This window comes from Ictalurus punctatus, chromosome 10, assembly GCF_001660625.3.
Source record: "Ictalurus punctatus breed USDA103 chromosome 10, Coco_2.0, whole genome shotgun sequence".
Classification (NCBI taxonomy): domain Eukaryota; kingdom Metazoa; phylum Chordata; class Actinopteri; order Siluriformes; family Ictaluridae; genus Ictalurus; species Ictalurus punctatus.
This window is the reverse complement of record NC_030425.2, coordinates 19,328,270-19,351,567: the sequence shown is the minus strand read 5'-3', so window position 1 is coordinate 19,351,567 and position 23,298 is coordinate 19,328,270. Positions and strand designations below refer to the sequence as shown.

At 37.9% G+C, this 23,298-nt stretch overlaps 2 protein-coding genes across 4 annotated transcripts in view; one reads left to right on the top strand and one right to left on the bottom strand.

Annotated features, from left to right (window-relative positions):
• adamtsl3 (ADAMTS-like 3) overlaps window positions 1–1,057 on the bottom strand; it is a 179,126-nt gene extending 178,069 nt beyond the window's left edge. The window contains exon 1 of one of the 2 annotated variants that reach the window (XM_053683431.1): window positions 848–1,057. The gene's annotated coding sequence lies outside the window, so the exon portion shown is untranslated. The remainder of the gene's footprint in view (window positions 1–847) is intronic. The other variant, XM_053683432.1, reaches the window with a different exon arrangement.
• A 7,006-nt stretch (window positions 1,058–8,063) lies between these two features.
• On the top strand, window positions 8,064–21,907 carry lmnl3 (lamin L3). Of its 2 annotated transcripts, XM_017477341.3 has the most exons (12): window positions 8,064–8,974; window positions 9,868–10,024; window positions 10,374–10,499; window positions 11,638–11,808; window positions 12,653–12,778; window positions 13,205–13,425; window positions 13,742–13,961; window positions 14,391–14,498; window positions 15,723–15,842; window positions 16,122–16,232; window positions 17,390–17,446; window positions 21,120–21,907. In XM_017477341.3, exons 1-11 carry the CDS (start codon window positions 8,574–8,576, stop codon window positions 17,426–17,428), a joined length of 1,800 nt encoding a protein of 599 aa, XP_017332830.1. In that variant the 5' UTR covers window positions 8,064–8,573; the 3' UTR covers window positions 17,429–17,446; window positions 21,120–21,907. The 2 variants fall into 2 exon arrangements, with proteins under 2 accessions (XP_017332830.1, XP_017332829.1); XM_017477340.3 differs by lacking the exon at window positions 17,390–17,446 and having other exon boundaries at window positions 8,065–8,974.
• Window positions 21,908–23,298: the final 1,391 nt, after the last annotated feature.

Genomic DNA, 23,298 nt, shown 5'->3' with positions numbered 1-23,298 from the left:
ATGAAGAGAGGAGAGATAGACATACTATCATATCATAGCAAGAGATATGATTTATATTATGATAAGACTTTCTGTTGTGGGGTTAATGAATTTTGATCTTTAAGATTAAACACAATGAATTAGAATTAGAAACAATTATAAAAGTCCACCAGCCAGACATGACTGCAAATTCCTTAGAGTTGCCAAAATTAAATTATAGCCCAAGGTTTTGAGCTCCTGTATGTAAATGATCTTGTGCAAATCAGGATTTTTAAAGCAATGCCCAGACTCTGATCATTATGTATATATAGACAGTGGAAGATGATCAAATCAACTGGTTTTATTTGTCACATACATAACCATACATAGTGTGATAGCCATTATATAGTGGTTATGGTGTAGATTCTATAGTTGTGAATGAACAGATCAACAATACTGTAACATTTTGCAGTAACCTGTATCATCATCTCAGAGAATAATACAGCTACAGGTTATTGCAATTGCAATGAACAAAACAATCGAATGTGCAGTATGAAAGGAGTACAAGTTCATCTCGTTGGCAGCATGTGATCCACATCATCCTGCGATACATGAGCACTGCAGAGTTTTGGTTAAGTATTAACTCTATAGTATATCGTGCACGCGCAGTCCTGCATGGCAACACTGATGCGTGGATGCGCGTGATTTTAATTTTGAATTAAAAAGCGCCGATGTTCCATTCTCGGTAAACATAAACATGTTGCTCTGTCAATCACTAATGGTAATCATTCCACTTGGAGAAAAAAAAGGTGTCGAGAGTTAATGGTCACTCAGCGGCTCGGTGATGAGTGATAGAGAGAGGGGAGATGTGCCGATCGCGCGCGCTTACCGTCGTCGCTCCGGAGTGAAAGTCACGCGCTGATTTTGCTTTTTTAAACGCGGAGAGACGTGAAAATGATCTCTGTGAGCTTAAAGTCCAGCTGAGGTTGAAGCCCAGATTGTGAAGGCGGATGAGTGGCTGCAGGGAGCGATATTAGAGAGAGAGAGAGAGAGAGAGAGAGAGAGAGAGAGAGAGAGAGAGAGATGGGATAGGCGCTGCTGCTGCTCCACTAGGCGACCAAAACCCGAAGAGCAGCACAGAAACCACGGAGGAGGAGGTAGGGATTAGGGTATATGACTGAGAACCTCCTATAGTGATGACTGAGACAGGAGAGGAACATGTTGCTTATAGAAATAAGTTGATTCATTCGTTCATCATTCAGTACCCTCTTTACCTTGGTCAGGGTGGATCTGGAATGCACATCTGGATGGGATGCCAGACTTTCAAAGGGAATCCACATTCAGTCACACCTAGGGGCAATTTCCACACCGCTTATCCTACAGCCTGTATACCAGAGAGCTCAACCCATCACAGGGCACATTCACACACTATGGAAATGCCAATCAGCCTACTATGGAGTCACTGGACTGGGGGTCTAAACTGAAGTACGTGCAAACTCTACACACACAGGGCGGTGGCAAGATTTGAACCCCCAACCCCAGAGGTTTGAGGCAAACGTACTAACCACTGTGCCATACAGGGGCAACTGAGTTACTTACCAGGATGTTTTTGGCAGGTTGAAGGCAGGGGCGTAACCTGGCCTGGGCATTTTTTTCTTTAGCCCCAAATAATTCTCCACTTGGAGCGGTTCGTCACTATGTAACTGAGCGTCAGTAAAAGAAGATGGTAGAGACAGAGTTTACAGGAAAATATGTGGAAATACTCGTGTCTTATTGGCTGACAGCTCTCACTTCTGCTAAATGCTCACTTACAATCAGTGTGAGGAAAAATTGATATACGCCATTTTTTAAACCAGTAAAGGGGTTGAAACTGAAACAGTAACATACTCTGAAGCTGAGCAGGAAAGCGAAGAGTGTAAATGTCTTTATGAGTTCCAGTTTACGTGAACATGATACAAGCAGAGCATAAGAAAAGATAATGTGCTTTTCATGGCACTGTAGCAGCTAAACCCATAGCTTAGTTGTGCCTCCCCTTGGCTAGCGACACCAAACTAGCCTAATTGGAAAAGTTTGATATTTTATCGGTCTGGTAGTCCTACACACAGTGACAACACCCGAGGTTTTATTATAAATCCAACTTTTTCTGATCATGTCATGCACTGACAGTGATGTTACCACAGCTTCCATAAAACAAAACTTAGGCTCCTAGCTGAACGGGGGAAAATGCATGGAGAAGAATCTGGGCTCAGCCCTGGATGATTAACAGTCTATCTAACACCCCTGGTGGCAGGAAACTGGAGAACCCAGAGAAGAGGGCACTCAGAAGTGACCACACAGACAGTAACCCAAGCTTAGGATCGACCCGCAGATCCTGACGCTATGAGGCGGCAACACTGCACCACCATGCCACCCTGATTAGGATAATGATATATAGTATAGTGTACGTTATGTTGACAATAATATTCATTATATTGCCTATGCTTATGCAGATTGGTTGCAATATATGCTGGCAGATATTGGTTATGTTGATAATAATGACAATTCATACATTTATCTTCAGTAAACTCTTTAGCTTGATCGGGGTCATGTAAGTCGAAGAAAACCAGGCCCAAGATGGGAATTCACCCTGCATGAGCCCCCAGTGTATCACAGGGCACCATGTGGACACACATTCACACACTTATTCACCAAGTCACCGCTTCACATAACAGCCATGTCAGATATGCAGTAAGTAACATTTTAGTGTACTGTAGACATTATACAGTGTAGTGTATGTATGTGTATATCAGGGTGTGTATATGAGTATATGAGGGTTTCCTTTTAAAAAAAAGAAAGAAAGAAAGAAAGAAATCGCCAAGCAAAACCTGTCGCAGATCTACTGTATAAGCCTCTTGAGAAATCAATTTTCTAATAGAGCATCATATTTCTACAACTAAATTGAAGACATTAAATTACTGAGATAAAAATAGTAACAAAGAAGGAAATGTTTGATGGGTAATAATAATGATATTGACAGTTATATTTAATGATAATGATAAGTGATATTGTTAACAATTACAATGGCAGAGATTTTGATGATAGTCTGCTGTTGATGATAATATCCATGAAATTTATTTATTACAATGATGATTAAAGATAACCTAAATGAGTAAGATTGACACCAAAGATGACAAGAGTAATGATTAAATTCATAATGCAAATACTGATGACAACATTATAATTAAATGATAAATAGTTGATAGATTAAAATATAATGAAATAACAATTGATGATAATTTAATTATAATTAGAACAATAATTGTGATAATGACAGTGATAATGCTTATGATAATATTAGTGATATTCATGATTGTAATAATGATTGTGTGTGTGTGAATGAGAGAGAGAGAGAAAAGAACAAATCACTGACTGAAGTAATAATGATACAATACAATAGTATTACAATAATAGTGAAATTATATTTATACTGATAAAAAACAATAAAAATAAAGATTCTTATTAGAAAGGTTCTTCTTATTGTTGTTGTTGTTGTTGTTGTTATGTTAATGAGACTGACAATTACACTGACAATAATGATAAATATATTGTTGATAAATATACTGTAAATGTTACAGTCTCGACAATTGATATGGATTTTCATCATACTTATATAGATCAGTTATAGCATTGAATAGTAATGTTATTCAAAAAAAAAAAAATTGAAAGTAACATTAAAACAAACCTACCAAAAAACGTCATGAGAACCTAAAGAATAACCCCTAAACCCATTCTATTTTATCTACTAAAACCTATTTTATTTTATTTGAGAATATATATATATATATATATATATATATATATATATATATATATATATATATATATATAGACACACACACACACACACACACACACACATACACACAAACCAAAGTACCGACAGACATGATGTCTTGCCACATGTCAAAGCACTTGTTACATATCGTTGTTCAGCCCTTTATCATAGTGCTTCACGGTGCTATGAAAACCGCACTGCCAAAGGAGAGTTCAAATGGTCAGGACCAGCTCAAGGATCAAGGTATAAACATTTTGTGGATCTGTTTCAGTTGTGTCGTGTTTCATTAGGATCAGCACACTTCGGCAGAGGGCTGCACACTCACTCTGATATGATGCAGTGAAGAATAGCAGTTGGCAGTGGAGGCCTGTGGTTTTAATTAACTTCAGCCACCAATCTCTAGATCTTACAGCTTATGTTTATTTCCTGTCTTAGGTTTGATTACAACAAGCTTACTTCATCATGGTTTGTTTCCTGTTATGAAGAAACAACTGACTTAATGCTATACATTTATACTGCCATGTATAAATACATACGGCATGTTTGTATTAGTTACATGCAGCAAAATGATCCTTACTTGCACCAGGTCATTTCATAATACTTTGGCATTGACATGCAACTGAAACACTTCCACATTGGAAATACACAAGTGTTTGTCATTAAACTTGGTGAATTCTGGTCCAGTGACAGTATAATGGATCTATTCAGATCTAATGATGGATGAATCAGTCCAAATACCAAAATAGAAAAAAGAATGAATAAAAGCTCTCTTACAATCAACAATCAGATCAATGACTAAGATCAGCCTTGTGTTTGAAATGGCACCATATTCCATGTTCCCTACAAACTGAAAAGTGTAAGATGGGTGTTCAGCATCTCCTTGGCTACACTATATGGACACTGAACTTATGAATTGCACTGTGGAATTCCATGAGTAAATGAGATCTCTATTATGTGTTCAGGATGACTTATAAAAAGGCAGAATTCCCTGTAGTGAAAAAAGTGTGGTTCCAGACACACTATATACTAGTGTTGCGTTATACTGTGTAAGCGGAACCACCCAGAACTGAGCTTTGTCTCCATCTACTGTTTACAGGAACTCAGTGCTCTGCACATTGCATACTGTTGATTAAAAAATATTTACACCTGTGCATCTAGTACACACCTTATCCAAAGCAGCCAGCAAAATACAGTCTTGTCTTGGGAGAATTCAAAGAGTGACTGTAGTGTACTACATTAATGAAGGTAAAGGTAAAACAAGTTACAGAACAGTACACAGTGTTTCAGAGAGAAATAAGACACTTCAGATAGAAGCTATTCATCAACTGTGTGAAGTATTTCTGAAGCTGCAGGAGGTGAAACCAGATGATATTTAAAAACAAGTAAATGTTTCAAGGACAACAAGCAGTTCTGTTGTTGTCAGAGAGTGTACAGTGGGGGAAATAAGTATTGAACGTGTCAACATTTTTTTCAGTAAATATATTTCCAATGAGGTTATTCACATGAAATGTTCACCAGACTTTGGCATTAGCTAAAGAAATCCAGAAATATAAAGAATTCGCAACATTAAAGTCCATAAATAAAGTTATGTGTAATAAAGAGGAATGACACAGGAAAATAGTATTGAACAGGAAGTTAGTATTGAACTAACTGAAATTTATTTAATACTTAGTGGAGAAGCCTTTGTTTATAATGACAGCTTCAAGATGCTTCCTGTATATAGAAATTAATCGGCCGCAGTATTCAGGTGTGATCTTGGCTCATTCTTCTAAACAAATTGTCTTTAAATCTTGTTCAATTGGATTCAAGTCAGGTGATTGACTGGACCATTCTAACGGCTTGAATTTTTTTCTCTGAAACCAATTGCGAGTTTCCTTTGCTGTATGATTTGGATCATTGTCCTGCTAGAAGGTCCACCCACGTCTCTTCTTCATCATCCTGGTTGATGGCAGCAGATACTTCTCAAGAATCTCCTGGTAAAGGGCTCCATTCATCGTTCCTTCAATTATATGAAGTCTGCCAGTAACATGCGATGTAAAACAGCCCTACACCATGATGCTTCCCCCTCCAAACTTCACTGTTGTTATAGTGTTTTTAGGGTGATGTGCAGTGCTATTTCTTCTCCAAACATGATGTGTAGTATGACAGCCAAAAAGTTCAATTTTGCTCACGTCTGACCAGACTACACTCTCCCAGTATTTCATAGGCTTGTCCAAATGAGTTGACGCAAACTTTAAACAAGCTTCAACATGCCTTTTCTTTAGTAATGGAGTCTTGTGAGGTGAGCGTGAGCAGTGGAGTGCATTGCCTATTGTTTTCTCTGTGATAATGGCACCTGCTGCCTCCAAGTGTTTCTGGAGCTCTTTCGGAGTGGTCCTTGACTCTTGGACTACTTTTCTGACCATTCTTTTGACTCCCTGGTCAGAAATCTTGTGAGGAGCTCCTGTGCATGAGCGGTTGATGACGGCGTGATGTTGCTTCCACTTATGGATAATGGCCCCAGTGGTGCTTACTGGAGGATTCAGAAGTTTTGAAATACATCTGTATCTGATTCCATCAATATGATTCACAACAATAAGGTTGCGCAGGTCTTGGGAGAGCTCTTTGCTTTTACCCATCATGAGATGTTTCTTGTGTGACACCTTGGTAACAAAAAGTCTTTTTATATACCATCAGTTTACTAACCCAGATGATATTAATTTGCACAGATAGGAGGTATAATTAATTATGGAATTAAGCTGGTTCCTTGCCTTACCTTGCATTGGAGAACTGCTTTTTTTTAGCATGTTCAACACTTTTTTCCAGTGTCATTCCACTTTATTATACATAACTTCATTTATTGTTTGGATTTCTTTATATGTGTGGATTTCATGAGTTAATGCCAAAGTCTGGTAAAAAATTTCACGTGAATAGCCTCATTGGAAATATATTTACTATATAAAATGTTGACACGTTCAATTATGAGTTCTTTGAGCTTCCTCAATTCACTGCTGCCATAGCAATATCTAGCCATACTGGAGACAGAGATGTCATTAATATCATAGATGTCATTAATTATTGCTGTTTAATTGTCTCACCATTTATTATCTACACCAACTGTATAGGTCATTTCAGGTATACAGTTCCTGACTGTAACCCATCTGTTGCTTTGTCCCCCTCTACTCTCACTTCTCCTCTACTCCTCTGAAAAGGAACACAACTGGACCACCACTGACCAGGTATTATTTGAGTGGTGGATCATTCTCAGCATAGAAGTCATATTGACATGGTAGTGCTGGTTTGACTATATTAGGTACAGAAGTATTGCTGGGATTTTAAATACCTCAGTGTCACTAATGGGTTGAAAAACCAGTCCACCAATCAAAAGATTTCCAGCAAACAGATGTGCTGTTGTCTTCAACTGACACTGATGAATGCTAGAGGACAATTCGGCCTAACACACACTATGCATTGAAAACGATGTGCTATATTCTCTAACTGTAACACCTCCAAAGTGAACCAAAACAATTTAGGTGTGCCTAATAAAATGGACAATAAGTGTACACAGTGTTTAAAAACCAACAGTACCACTGCTGTACCTGATACACTTGTAAAATACACACACTACTGTTTGTAGTACACACTACTGTAATCCACAACACAAATAATATCTGGTCTTGTAGTGTGCCTTTGTTGGACAGTTAGAGGGAAGCTGACATGCTGTGCATAGGAAAAGCCCTAAAGTTCCTGCTGATATATACATACATACATACATACATATATATATATATATATATATATATATATATATATATATATATATATATATATATATATATATATATATACATACACACACACACACACACACACACACACACACACATATATATATATATATATATATATATATATATATATATATATATATATAGATAGATAGATAGATAGATAGATATAGTATATTGTATGTATGTATGTACATACTGTATGTAGGAAGATATATGCAGGAAGTCTCTTAAGGCCCCCATATGTTCAGAAACCATTCAGAAGCACTTATATAGGCCTAGTACATAGTACGGCGAGTACCAGTGTAGGCAGACTAGATTCTGGCTAGTGACCTCTAATCACCTGTATTAAACATAGTTGATCTGTGTCTGTATGTATACTGCTGGTAGAGTGTTAAGTAATTACACTGGTACACAAGCAATAAAATACAACAGCATGCAGTTTTAATACACAGGAGAAATCAAATCAACTGGTTCAACCAGTCGCTATAGGCAACAGTACAGTGTCAGAAATCACAACAACATGTCCGTTTCAAATTATGATTATGAGTGATTATTATTATTATTTTGTAAACGAGTATGAATTTCTTTTATTTCCAGGGTTCAGCCATTCCTTTAAATGGTACCAGCCTTCGTGCTTGTGATGTGACGTCACGGCGCTTATTTGGGTGCCATCAATTCTTCAGCAGCTGTGCGCGATAAAAGTGACATACGCTGGAAAAAAAAGAAGAAGAAAAAAGAGAAAACAGCAACATGAGCAGGGTTTTCTCGGATTAATACAGTCGAAATTAAGCGTATAGTTAGCAGCTTTGCTCTGTTTATTTTTGTTATTGTAAGTGCGCTGTATAGCAGAGACATGGCCCATGCTGACAGCCTGCGTAGCGTTTGTTAACAATGATTCAATAGTTTTGTTGCGGTTTGGTAGTTTGTTTGTCTTAGCGACTGGAAACTGCTTTGAAAGGAATAGTGCTCAAAAGAGGAGGCAAGATACGCGTGTTTGCGTGTAAGAAAGCCTGAGAAACTAGCAAGCAGCCATGATAACGTCAACTCCTGAGACTTCAGCCGGCCGGCCGTCTCGCTCCGGAAGACGCAGCGCCGCCGCCGCCGCCGCCGCGGCCCCGGGAGGCTCTCCGTCCTCGGTTAGCCCGACCCGCCTGAGTCGCCTGCAGGAGAAAGAGGACCTGCGACAGCTCAATGACCGCCTCGCCAACTACATCGAGCGCGTGCGCCAGCTCGAGAATGAGAAATCATCCATGCGGCTCCTTCTGGAGGAGAAAGAAGAGAGCACGACAAGGGAGCTGAAGAATGTGCGCGTGTTGTATGAAACGGAGCTGGCCGACGCTAGAAAAACTCTGGATAACACCGCGAATGAGCGAGCCAGGCTTCAGATAGAGTACAGCCAGCTGTGTGAAGACCACCGCAATCTAGTGACCAGGTATGATGACCTCAAACAGTAGCAGCAACATCACAGCTCAGGGTGCATGAAGACATGAATGTTAAATGGAAGCATATAAAACACTATTTAAAAAATTGCACTTGAGCTAGCTTGCTCATTCCTATATACACTTCTGAGCACAGTTCTATGACCAATAGTATGAGGACACCTGTCATTTGCTTGTATCTCCCTCATTTTGCTTGTATCTCTTGTATTAACTTTGCTTGTATCTCTCTCATTTGTAAGTCGCTTTGGATAAAAGCGTCTGCTAAGTGAATAAATGTAAATGTATTTACAACAGCATTTGGTCTTTTGTTTTTAGGAACGAACAGTGAAACTTACATGAAACCCCTTATGTTTGAGGTCATTTTCTCTTATTAAGCACCATTGTAATTGTGCTAGCAATGTTCCGCTGTGACCTCTAATTTCTCCCAGGAATACAAATAATACAGCAGTAACCAACAACCTGGCACCAGACTCACTAAATGGCAAACATTTCAATATAAACATTATAAAGTCCCCTAAAAAGACAGTATGCTAACAAAGTACTTTAAATTAATGGAATAACTAGTATATGATAACCTTACTGTATATAACAAAAACCTAAAGTGGTTCTGGGTTTTACCCCAAATGGCATCCAGTTTACCACCTACTGTACACCACCACCTTTCATTGCTGAAGTATTGTGCTTGTATAGATTTACGCTATGAACCGCTTCTCCCTTCAAGCCACAGGTGTGTATAGGTGATGCTCATTCCCAGACCATGACATGTTGAAGACTTCAATGAAATGTCAAACTGCCTGCGTTGAGAAAACAGCTACAAAATGATAAATCTATTGGTCTCACTTCACAATTTCAATCTCTCTCTTTTTTTTTTTTTTTTGTCTTGCAGGAACAACAAGAAAGAGGCTGAACTTTGCAACGCATTGGAGCGCTGGAGGAATCTCGAAGCTGCCCTGAACTCCAAAGAGGCAGACTATGCTAATTTATTAGCAACTAACCGCAGACTGGAAAGTGATGTTTCAGACCTCACGACACAAGTGGATAATGTGAGTTGAGGAAATGGGTCATTCATCAACTTTTCAATCTGAGTTGACCCTGAATATTACTGAGATCACTAAAAGTTTCTCCTTAAAATTAATTTGCAAACCTTGTGGGAGGAAAATTTTTTACTAAGGAATTCCTAAGCAAAGAGGAAGGACAGTGCTGCCCTGGTTGCTCTGGGCCACTGAGTGTTTCATGATTGAATATCAGCAGTGTATGATACTCAAAACATATTGCCTGTATGCTACTAGTGATATTAGGAGGAAAAAGAACTCCTTGGGATTTTGAGTATTCAGAAGTATTCTGTTGTGTGCTCAGCTTTACTCAATAAAAATATAACTGCTTGTTGTGTAGCTGGATACAGCCTTGCAGAATGCCAAAGCTCAGGTTAATTCAGAGACGCTTCGTCGAGTCGACACAGAGAACCAGATGCAGACCCTCCATGAGCAGATGGAGTTTCAGAAGCAGCTCGCTGAACAGGTGCGAAATACTTCTTTTCCTTGTGTATTTGTTTTTCTGATTTCCTACTTATAAATCAAAATTACCCATGTAAAAGATCATGAGGAGTTTAACTTGGCAGAACAAAGTACAAGAGTCGTACTATTTCTATTCTGTTCGTACTATAACTATTTCTATAGCAGTGTTCGATTTAGACATCAATGACTAACATTTCAATTTGACTCCAGCTCGTTATGGCACTTATGTGGCACACCAAAAAAATGGTGAAAATATGCCTCGAGGATAAAAGGTAGCTTTACCTACAATCACATAGGTTCATTTTGACGAGGAATGCAATGATCAAATGGTTAACTAAAGCAAACCTGAATCATTTAAAATATACTTTAGAAACAGAAATAAAGTAACACCATGATATAAATTATAATTTACATTTTTGTTAAATAATACAGTAGCCCAGACATCACCTACCACAATTTGTTACTGGGATCCCAAAAAGAGCCTCACAAGACACTAGTGTACCGACTGTGAAATGTCCAAAAAACCCCAAAAAACTAATGAGGACGGTCAATAAAAATGTTCCTCAAATAATTATGCAGTATCAGGCGATTTTGAATTCTTATCCGCACTAAGTAGGGGTGGAACACAATGCCATTATTGTTTAGTGGTGAAAATATTTCTTACTTGGTGTTCCTGTGCCTAAACATTTTAGGCTGGTTTCAATATTTTTGTATGCCAGTGCTGAATAAAGGAATAAAACCATACACCTTTTATTTAAAATAAATAAATAAACACAAACTTATTCCACAGCAATTTGCTGTGGAAATTGTATATTAATTTAATAAATGTATTATTATTTATTTATTTATTTTTAAATTATTAATATTTTTTAATCAATTTATAGTTTATAGCGTTTTGGAACATCTGCAAAAACCAATTAGTCCCTCTTATCACTCATGCTACAACAGTGTAAACTGTTCATCTTTTCTGTAAAAGTGGAGCATAAGCCCCTTCTTTGCACATCACACTCATCTAGAACAAATTATTGTCCAATAGGCATCACAATATTGTCCAAATAGCTGCCAGTGCCAGCAAGATCTCAACCCACTGACATTTTATGGTGTTTTACGAGTCTAATTGCAATTGTAAATGTTGCCTACAGGAAGTGCGAGAGATGCGGAGTCGGTACGAGAGTCGTCTGGTGGAGGTGGATTCAGGGAGGCAGAAGGAGTTTGAGAGTAAGTTAGCAGAGGCCATGCAGCAGCTGCGACAAGAGCACGAATCCCAGATCCAGCAGTATAAAGACGACCTGGAACGCACCTTTAATGCTAAGGTACACCAGCAGGGCACTCTCTCTCACTGGTAACTCCTAATTAGTGCATGTGCGTTTGGCAATACAACTTTAAAGCCACATCTTATGAGCACACACAAATCAATTTGATTAGTATGAATCTAAACGAATATGATACATTTTGGATCTTTTGCTATTTGGCCAACAAAAAAAAAAACATTTGACCAAGGGACGTATATGGCTGAAAATACACTCATTTGTCAGAAATGTGTTGATGGAAAAAGGTAAACAAACCTTGTAAACAAGAATAAATCGCAGAGAGCACAGATAATGGGTGGCAGTAAATAAAAATTAGATGCTTATATAAAAATGTTTAATTTAGTTTGCATGTCGTTAAACACACTCATGAAAAAATGCTGCACCGCATTGTATGCTTGGTTCTCTTCCTACAGTTCGATCATTTCAGGGTTCAAACGTTTTCTCACTGCCATCAAACTGTACTAAGGTTTGCTTGGAACTAGACTGAGACTACCTCGTTCAGCAGCTGTCAGAGCAGTTGTTTTGATCGTCAGCTGAGTGGAATTGCTGTGTTCTCACCAGCACAAATTAATCACACCAAGTGTAAAGGCACCACAGGATCACAGTGCAGGATGTGATTACACATAGGACAAATGACAAGTTAACAATACAAGAAGTGCAGCCCAATTCATTAAGCATACAGTACACACTTCACAGAACAGCAAGAACATCAGAATAAACCACACTGCATAATATTGTTGCATAATGTTTGGCCATGCAAATTGGATGCAATTTATATACGAACATTTAAACATGGCAGCATATATGTACAAGATATCAAATGTGTCGATCCATTTCTGCATTGCAGTTGGAAAATGCCAAGCAGGTGGCCCTGAAGAACAGTGATTATGCCACAACTACCAGAGAAGAGCTGGAAGGAACCAGAATAAAAGTGGAGTCCCAGTCCATGCAGATAAACAGCCTGCAGAAACAGGTAGGGCATAGATGACAGATTTTATCGTTGTGTTGTAACCAGTTGTAGCCAGTGTTGTTTTATGTAGCCAGTTTTGTTGGCTACATATAAATATTTCATCAGTTGGGTTTGTAATCAAATTGATGATCAGTCTCCAGTCATTAGCTGGTCATACAAATCTCCGCTGTTGAAAATATATGCGTTTTCCAGGCGTACGTAATATAGTGTGTAAAATTAGATAAATCAGCAAAAATGTGCTTATGACCTTGTTTATATTCGTTAATTTGATCTTAGTGATTAATTTGGCATATCTATGAACCAAAGAGTCACAGGCTGTATAAAGATTTTAACATTATTTAATTAATATAATTTTGCTTTCCATACTTTGCTGTACCAATTGCATGATTAATGAATAGAGTGATGAGTGCATGTTTGTGTGTGTGTGAGAACCGTGAGCTGGAGGCACGAGTGCAGGACTTGGAGCGAGCTCTGGACCGTGAGAGGCAGCTCAGCCAACAGCGGCTCTCCCAGAAGGAGCAGGAGATGGCCAACATGAGGCAGCAGATGCAAGCGCAACTCGAGGAATACCAGAGTCTGCTGGACATCAAACTCATGCTGGACATGGAGATCAATGCTTATCGCAAGATGCTGGAGGGAGAGGAGCAACGGTAGGACATGAAGCACATTTAGCTGGTAACCAAACGTATATTAACCTCTGCAAAATCAAGAGATACTCGTGTAATCGATATGCACATCAGTGCTGCTGAGAGAACACATCAGATCTGGCTTAAGAATGCACATAAGCTTCCTATTTATGCTCATGTTCCTTGGCATGGTGGAGAGACACTACTGTAAAAAAAATATATATATATATTCTGTCTTTACCTGATGTAGTACTTTCATTTGTATGTCTCTAAATATTTTCTTTTTAGTCATTAGTCAGCTTCTTTGTCATTTTTCAAATGCAGTCATTTTTCTGTCCAGACTCAATCTTTCCCCGAGTCCCTCTCAGCACGCACCCATCTCCCGCACACACGTCCACGCCACACGCAAAGGCTGGGGAAAGAAACGGAAACACGAGGGCGGGTCGGGACTCTCTCCAAGCTACAAAGTGTCCCAGCACTCGTCTGCTCGCGGCTGTGTGTCCATCGATGAGATAGACCTGGACGGAAACTTCGTAAGGCTCAAGAACAACTCTGACGTGGTAGGACCTTCTCACAATGTTACTATACTTCAGTAAAGGTTATAAAATTCTCACCAGATATGAATGTGTTCGGTTTTGGGGATAGTCTGTGCTTTTTTAGGCTCATGTGTTTTAAGATAAATCTCAAAGCACTCTTTTTACTTTTTTTTATATATATATATATATATATATATATATATATATATATATATATATATATATATATTTATTTATTTACATTACATTACATTACATATATGGCATTAACCTGGGAATACACACTGCATGAGACACCAGTCTATTGCAGTGCATCATGTAATATACTGGTGTTCCTGGGATAGGCTACAGATTCACAGCAACCCTTATAAAGTGGTTACTGAAGATCAGTGAATGGTGAATGATTGAATAAATAGTTCTATTTCAGCCTCAGTTTAATGGGTACTGTTTCAGGATCAACCACTAGGAGGCTGGATAGTGAGGAGGAGTCAACCAGGAGGAACGGACATCATCTTTAAGATCCCTCCATCCTACGTTCTGACTGCTGGACAAACGCTAACGGTGATAATATACACAGTGTAACATCAAGCTAGTTAGTTGTAGTGAGTCAAGATGAGTGGAGAAATAAAAGATTACACTGATGACTGATGAGCTCTTCAATTCCTGTTACTTTATAATTAGTCAGGCTGTACAGTCAGAATGACTCAGCTGGTCCAAATCTGAGTATACACATGGCATTCACAGTAGAGTTCCTCAGCAGGGCTTAAACACTGCTTTAAGAAGGAGAGCTCACAAGTGGCAGTGGGAATACCCTGCACATGGTGAAGGTGTGATCAATCTTTTTTTTGTACATTACATTAAAATTCATAATTTTATCTGAGCAAACTTGAAAATCTTCTGTTCTAGGAAAAATATGGCATGCATGTAAAATTTTGTCTACATCTTAACTAAAACTTGCAAACAGCAGCTTTTTCTTCCACCAAGTGCATATTACCATCTTACCATAAAACGTATGTGTACACTTCAGTTTGCATTCACAACAGTGATCCACACACACACTTAAGATGGCGCTGCACGTAATTATTTCGTTGTCTGCCATTCTGAGTGATGGCTATGACTTTATCAAGTTCCCACACCTTACTAAGTTGTAGCCTTGATTTCTATTCCATTCCCATGCATTAATAACTCATGGCCACTCATTATTTCTATTTTGTCGCCAGTGGGTCTCTGTACAATCACAAGTAAAGCATTTTAAAGTCTAGTTACCCACAAAAACTGAAAAAGGAGAAAATTTAATTTAAATAATCCACTCCAATATTACTGAGAGACTTCTTTAGTTATCTAGTTCCGGGAAAAACAGCGTAGCTGCCAAATTTGGAATAATTAAGTTTATAAAGTGAAATGTTTTTTTTTTTTTTTTTTTTTTTTTTTTCTTTTTTTTTTTTTAAACTTACTTTGATCAACATCACTGTCTCATCTACTTCGGTAAAAGTAACCTGTTGCATTTAAACATGAGCCTCATTTTCATGTCTTCTTAAAGTGGTGATATCCAAGTATAGTAATGGCAGAAAAACAAAATTTTGATCAGTGGCGATTGATCATTATTTTGACTGTTTAGATGTTTTGACAGAATTTAGTTGTTGATTTTAGCCACAGTAACATGCAACCGGTTTTTCCCCAGACTGCCACACAATAATGGCAGTTAAGTGAATTGCTGTAAATGTAAGTGAATTGAAATGTATAGTTTTTCTTCTTTTAAAGTACTGTTTGATGTTTTTCACTCAGATCTGGTCTGCAGGAGCTCGAGTCGAGCAGAAACCACCTTCTGATCTGGTGCTGAGGAGCCCAAAGACGTGGGGAGCTGTGAATGATGTCCGAGTGTCTCTTCTGAATCTGTACAGTGAAGTAAGGCTTATTTATGTTCTATACTTTAACAGTTGCTCATACCAAATAACTGAATCCTCACACTGCTATGACTGTGGTCTGTGGAGTTTAAGCAAATAGAATGACTTCTATATACGATTTCTATTTTGGGAAACATATCTCTATACTGGAGCCTGCTCACTGTAGTTAAAGGTTCATGTGCACTATTTTCTCTGCATTACTGAGACTATAAAATTTTGGATCATGATACTTTGGCATCTGTATTGGACTGAATAATAGCATTAAACCGTTTGTTTTCAGGAAACAGCAGAGCGCTGTGTGGTGCGTCTGCAGGGTCGAACAGATGGAGATTCTGAAGACGATCTGGACGAAGAAGGCAGCGTTGGGCCAGAGATTCACCTCCGTCGCCAGGTAACCTTCGGTTGATTTTGTGTATAAATGACCGTCTCCCAAACTGATGTCTGAAGTATTTCATCGTTAGCACTAATAGGCAACAGGTGCTTCATTTCTAAATCATTTCGATTTCCAATTTTGTCTGTTCTTCAGTGACTTTAGAAAAGTCCTCCTGTTTTCACTTTTCTATGCTAATGTTTTCAATAAGCCACCTCAAATGCAGTCAGGGCCACATATGAACATACCAGGAATTGTGTTAGCTTTCATTGCGGTTGACCAGCCTGAGATTTTAACTTTGCAGCTCAAAAATACAGGGTTCAACTCTCCAGTTAATTAGCTGAAACATTTCAGCGAGTCATGATGACTGAGAAGCAAAATCCAGGTTTTTATTTAATTTTTTTAATTGTTATTATTGCTAACACTATCTTACCAGTGTTACTATTTTTAGAAATGTTTAGATTATAAATGTGATTAAATCTTTCCTGATAGACTGCTTTGCATTGTTCGGTATTAAAAATCCAGCCTTTTGATTAATCTAGCATCCACTCCCATTAGTCTACTTCATCTTTATGTTCATATTCTTGTTTAATAGAAAGTAGGGCTCAGCAGGTATCGAAATTCTCACTGATCTTGGTTATTGGAATTTTTTGGCACCTTAAAATCAATATCAATTGCTGTAATTAGGCAGTAGCTTGTTACAGAATATACATTATTTATTTATCAAACTTGAACAGTAGAAACAACAATGTACATTTAACAAAGACACATTTTATTATAAGCTAACCTGTTTCAGGTTTCACCCCATCATGAAATTGCCAGACTGAATCCTGATGATATCAGTCATCCAAGAGAGTACAATTACATCTTACAAATACATTATGTTCAGATGTATTTTTTTTTTTTTTTTTTTTTAACTGAAAAAAAGTGTTGAGCAGTGCTGTGACCCTATATCATCACATTCATGAATGCAGCTTTGCTATGAAACATTGCTTTGCTTTATAGGCATGACTTCTACACATGCTAGTAAGTCAGTGGAAGTTAATCAGGCAGGTTTTTTTTTTTTTCTTTCAATCTGTTGATAACAGTTGGGCCCTAATAAAAATTTCACTTATCTTGTACTGTGAATAATCATTGCCTACTTTAGCCCACTTTTCTTTTTCTTTTGTTATGAAAAGGCCAAAAGAAAGAAAAAGAAATGTTGTGCTCTTTCCTGACCTGTCCCAGCATAGCAGGTGAGACTCTGGTGATGCCAGCATAAACACAGTGCTGCTTTATGCATGCTTTTGCATTCCGCAGCTTCCCATTAACAACCTGATGCTTTTTTTAAAGGCAGTGCTTTGCTCTTTGGTTCTCATTGTTCTTATTTTCTGAATGCCGTCTGTATCTGTATCATAGTTGCTGATTCTTACTCTAAACAGTTTCCCAGCCCTCATCTACCCTAATCATTAGTGTAAAGGGACCATAATAGGACCAACATTGAGCAGATACTATATAGGACATTGCCATTCTCAATAAAGCAGCACATCAAACTCGGTCCCAGACTCTGCACCCACGGGGCATCCGATGCAGTTGTGGCAACCTTATTTTAGGTAATGGCAACATTAGACTTGTCCAGTGGTTGACTTGACATTAGAGGCATTAGTCATTAGTCCTGGTCCATAGGCCACGTTTGACACCCCTGGCAAGTGGTGGCTCAATGGCTACGGCTCTGGGTTACTGATCAGATGGTCGGGGGTTTAAGCCCCAGAACAGCCAAACTGCCACCGTTGGGCCCTTGAGCTAGGCCTCTCTGCTCCAGGGGTGTTGTATCATGGCTGACCCCAACTTCCTAACAAGCTGGAATATGTGAATAAAAGATCTTCACTGTCCATATATATATATATATATATATATATATATATATATATATATATATATATATATATATATATATATATATATATATATATATATATATATATATATATATATATATATATATAATATATATAATATATATATGACGAATAAATTCTCTTCGCCAGATATCTAATTTTCTAGCCACATATCTCTGCATGCACCAATGTACTGCTTTCTCTCAGTCCTTTTGAGAAAACTTTAACAACTATATGGTTTTTCGAGAAATGTACGGTAAAAAAAAAAAAACACTCTGTGCGACCTTTAGAAGGTATTAAGTCAGCTGAAATGTCACACGAAAACAATGGTTTGTGGTTTGTTGCCTGCAATGTACCATCGTTCTAATGCCCTTATATTTAAGTAGTGTTCTTGGCCATGATAACTAGAAATTGTTTGCAAGATTATAGTGATGCTAAAATGATACGGTCACAAAAAAGAAAGTGTCAGTGCTCTGAATGTATCAGATTTGAATGTAACAGCTGGATTTCCAACCAATAGTATCCAGCCAACAACAGTGCTGTAGAGTGAAACTGATTAAGGGTAGAGGATGATTAACACACACTGTGCATGGGGGGGATCTCTAACTGTATATGTACGAGGTGCAGCACCACACACAATACCATGATCCATCACCCTAATAATAATATCTGATCAGCAGTGGTTTTATGTCATGTGCTTTCTATCGTTGGACCGTTAAAATGAAGCTGAAATGTGTACAGTGTAAACAGACCATTACATTCCTAATAACCACTAATTTCAGTATCTGTTTTGCCTCATTGAATCAATAATGCCTGAATGCTTCTGCTTACCACATAGGCTCAACATGTAAAATATTAATACCACCTTGCAAATTGCTCTCCTAATGCTGTTTTAATACTTAACACACCATCAACGTTAAAACTTGTGTGTGTATCAACGTTGTTACTTGAGTGTGTAGTGGGAGCAGATTTTTCAGTTATAACATGCCCTTAGTAGTAAGCAGTTGTAGCTGAACGAATTTCCTTTACTATCTGTGCAGTTCATTTCCTATAGCTGTCTCTCTCATCACTTCTCCAACTATCTGATATGACGATTAGCTATCTTGCTCACAAGTTTCGAGGTTAATCAACGTGTGATTTGTTCAGATGGAATAGTCAGTTATATACAGTGCTGTGAAAAAAATATTTGCCCCATCCTAATTTCTTCTGTTTTTGTCTCTTTGTTTTTGTAAATAGTCAATTAGTATAGTATACAAAATTTCATACTAAATAGTTTTAGATCTTCAAACAAAATGCAACATAAAAGAAAGGCATCCTGAGTAAATGCACAATACATTTTTTATTTGTTTTTGTTTTTATTGAAGCAAAAACAAAAAGTTATCCAACACCTATCTCCTCTGTGAAAAACTAATTGCTGCCCTTAAACTTATCTGGTAGTGCCACCTTTTAGCAGCAATAACTGCAACCAAACACTTTAGATAACTGGAGATCAGTCTTTCACAGCACTGTGGGGGAATTTTGTCCCACTCTTCTTTGCAGAACTGCTTTAGTTTTTGCACACTGGAGGGTTTTCAAGCATTAGCTGCCTGTTTAATGCCCTGCCACAGCATCTCAGTTGATTCAAAAGTCAGGACTTTGACTGGGCCACTCAAACTTTTAATTTAGCTTTTTTTTTTTTTAACCATTCAGAGGTGGACTTACTCCTATGCTTTGGATCATTGTCTTGCTGTATAATCCAGTTGCGCTTGAGTTTCAGTTTACGGATTGAAGACTGGGCATTCTCCTTTAGGATTTTCTGGTAGAGGGCAGAATTCATGTTTCCCTCAATTATTGCAAGTTGCCCAGGCCCTGAAGCAGCAAAGCATCCCCACACCATCACACTTTCTCCACCATGCTTCACCGTAGGTATGATGTTCTTTTTGTGGAATTCTGTGTTTGGTTTACGCCAGATCTAACGGGACCTCTGTCTTCCAAACGGTTCCACTTTCGACTCCTCAGTCCACAGAACATTCTCCCAAAAGGTTTGGGGATCATAAAGGTGTGTTTTGGCAAAATTTAGATGAGCCTTAATGTTCTTCTGGATTAGCAGTGGTTTTGATCTCACCACTCCTCTGTGCCATTTTTTGTATTCAGTATCTTTCTGATAGTGGAGTCATGAACAGTGACCTTTATTGATGCAAGAGAGACCTGTAGGTCCTTTGATGTTGTCCTCTGCGTTTTTGTGACTTGCTGGATGAGTCATTGCTGTGCTTTTGGAGGAATTTTGGAAGGTTGGCCACTTCTGGGAAGGTTCACTACTGTGCAGAGTTTTTTTTTTCCATTTGGAGATGATGGCTCTCACTGTCGTTCTATGGAGTCCCAGAGCTTTTGGAATAGTTTTGTAATCCTTCTTCCTCATCATTTCTAGAATTTCTTTTAATTTTGGCATAGTGTATTACTGGGTAAGACCTTTTAACCATCTTCATGCTGTTGGAAAAAGTTCTATTTAAGTGTTGATTTGATTGAACAGGGTTTGCAGAAATCAGGCCTGGATGCATCTAGTCCAGCTGAACCCTATTATGAATGTAGTTTCATAGATTTATGTAATTAGTAACTACCTGGGCAAATACATTTTCACACAGGCCCAGTTGGTATTGGATAACTTTTTTGCTTCAATAAATAACATTATCATTTAAAAAATGTATATTGTGTTTACTCAGGTTGCCTTCGTTTCATCTTAAATTTTGTTTTAATTTCTGAACAATTTAGTATGAGAGATACACAAAATCAGGATGGGGTAAATACTTTTTCACAGCACTGTAAAACCCATTCAAAAAGAACTGAATATTCCTTGTGTATGTACTAGCTAGCCTGATAATTAGCCATCATCATAAGCTATAAATTAATGAATTTGCATCAGCTGATGAGTAGGTGGTGTGATCAAATTCATAAAATACTAATTGAAACATAGGCTTGGATTTTTTTTCTTTATTACTCAATAATGTAGAATGCATATTATGGTATTGTAAATAAAATACACATGTCTTTACAGGGTTATGTGCCAGGTCAGGATGCCAGCTGTGCAGTAATGTGACTGCCATCAACCCATGACGTCTATACTGGAGTGTGACGTAGACCTACCACTCTAAATCTTTTACCATGCTTTGAAATAGTTTCTCTTAGCAAAATGTATATTTCTTATTCAAAGGCCTATGTCTAAGACCTGAGATGGGCCCTAAAGCCCTCGTCTTGTACACGTGATCGCATTTACTGAGGTATATGGGGCTAAGGCTAAATGAAGACCAGCAATATTAGTCTACAAATTTCCTTCCCTGATCTTTCCAAGGTCTGTTCCTCACTATTTATTGTGCCTTGGCATGGCATATTATCCTTTTGTTTTGCACTTGCTATACTTGCACATTGCACATGCTCATGTTAAGCTAATGGGATGGTTTGTACAAGTAGCCAGCTGTGGTGAAAAGTTCCTGAGGACTAACATGGTAGACAGCTGTTGAACATGTAGCATTACTGGATTTTTGTTTTCCTGTGATTTTCTTTAGTTTTGTGTATAAATTACTGTGACCTGTATCTTTTGTCACATGTTTATTGGTTAATAATTCATTTTGCTCTCATAATTTAATCTATGCGCTGACCGAAAGCCATGATCCGATTGAGCTTTTTTCATATATTTTATCTGTTTTCTTGACATTTGAAGTGAAACATGCCAGAGCATCTAGAGACCTCAAGATGAACTAATTAACTGTCATTGTTGCCTATTTGTTTACTTCCCTAAAGAATACAGTTTTATACATAAAATTTAATAAAGAATACGCCGTAATATATCTGTGGTTGGGTGTTCATTATTTTTCTGCAGTTGTTTTCGGAATTGACCAGAGTAATGAGTATTTGACATTTCTGGGATATGCATAGATTATTAAATCAACTTAAATACTTGGACTATTAGGTCAACTCAGAAGATGTTAGTATGGGAAGCGGGCTTATAGAATTAAGTTGCATGACCCATTACATTTTTTTTTTTATGCCAGAAAAGATCACCAGAAAACACATTCATACTAAGTGCTATGTCCAAATGTGACCAACAGGATTATCCATTTCAAATTGTCCTGAATTTCTCAACGAATTCAGCAAGTCAAGCACCACAGAAAACGGTTTACAGGCAGAAATCTGAAGGCTTTTGTAATGAAGATTCATGTTCTCACAGCTTTGCAGTTCGCACAGAAATTCTCTAGAGTAGCATCGTCTTAAACTCAGACAACACTACAGATGGTAAACAAAATAAACCCAATAGCTTCACATTGTATGACGTACGCTATACTTTTTACGTTTTGCTGTTATTAGGTTTAAAGCCAAAACATGGAGCTATCTGTATTTCTTCTCTGATAAAGATTTTGAATGTGTGCTTTTGAGAAGGAAAACAAACTTCTCTTGAATAGTGGATTTAAATGTCTAGACCTCATTGAAATGCCATTAGTGGTTCTTTCTCCAAACCCTAACCCCACCGCCACCACTAACCGCCAAGATGTGGTGCTTAAATCTCATACTTGCCTATAAGTCTTGTAAGATTGTTCTGAAAGAGGCTTGCTGACCCAAAATGACCAACTGACCAAATATGCAAGTTTGCGTGGTGTACTACTTCACGATTGAGCTGTCGTTGCTTCTAGTTGCCTCCATTTCACAATAATAGCACTTCCAGTTGACTGGAGCAAATCTAGCAGGGCAGAAATTTGACTTGTGGCAAAGGTGGCATCTGTAATATTATTTTTAAATAAACAATTTCATAAATTGGCAGGAATAGTCCAGAAGTGTGATGGCCTTGGAAACCCCTTCACATGGTCAAATGTTGACATTTTCAACCACATAAATTCAAGTGGCTTTATTGTTATTTCAGCCATATACAGCTAATACAGTACAGAGTGAAATGAAAAACAATGTTCCTCCAGGACCATGATGCTACTTAAAACAACACACTAACTATATGTGACAACACAGAACTAAATAAGATGTACATACTGCATTTCTACATAGTGCACTTGCAAACATGTGCAACCACAAGACAGAACAATAACCACTAAACTACATCTGCCACATATTTGCAAATGTAAGTCCAAATTTGTTTTTAATGATCATCCCCATTATGTCTACTTTTCCAGTGAAGTTCCACTCCACCTTTTATTACCTTGCACCAAATGATACAAAATTGAGCTTTTATA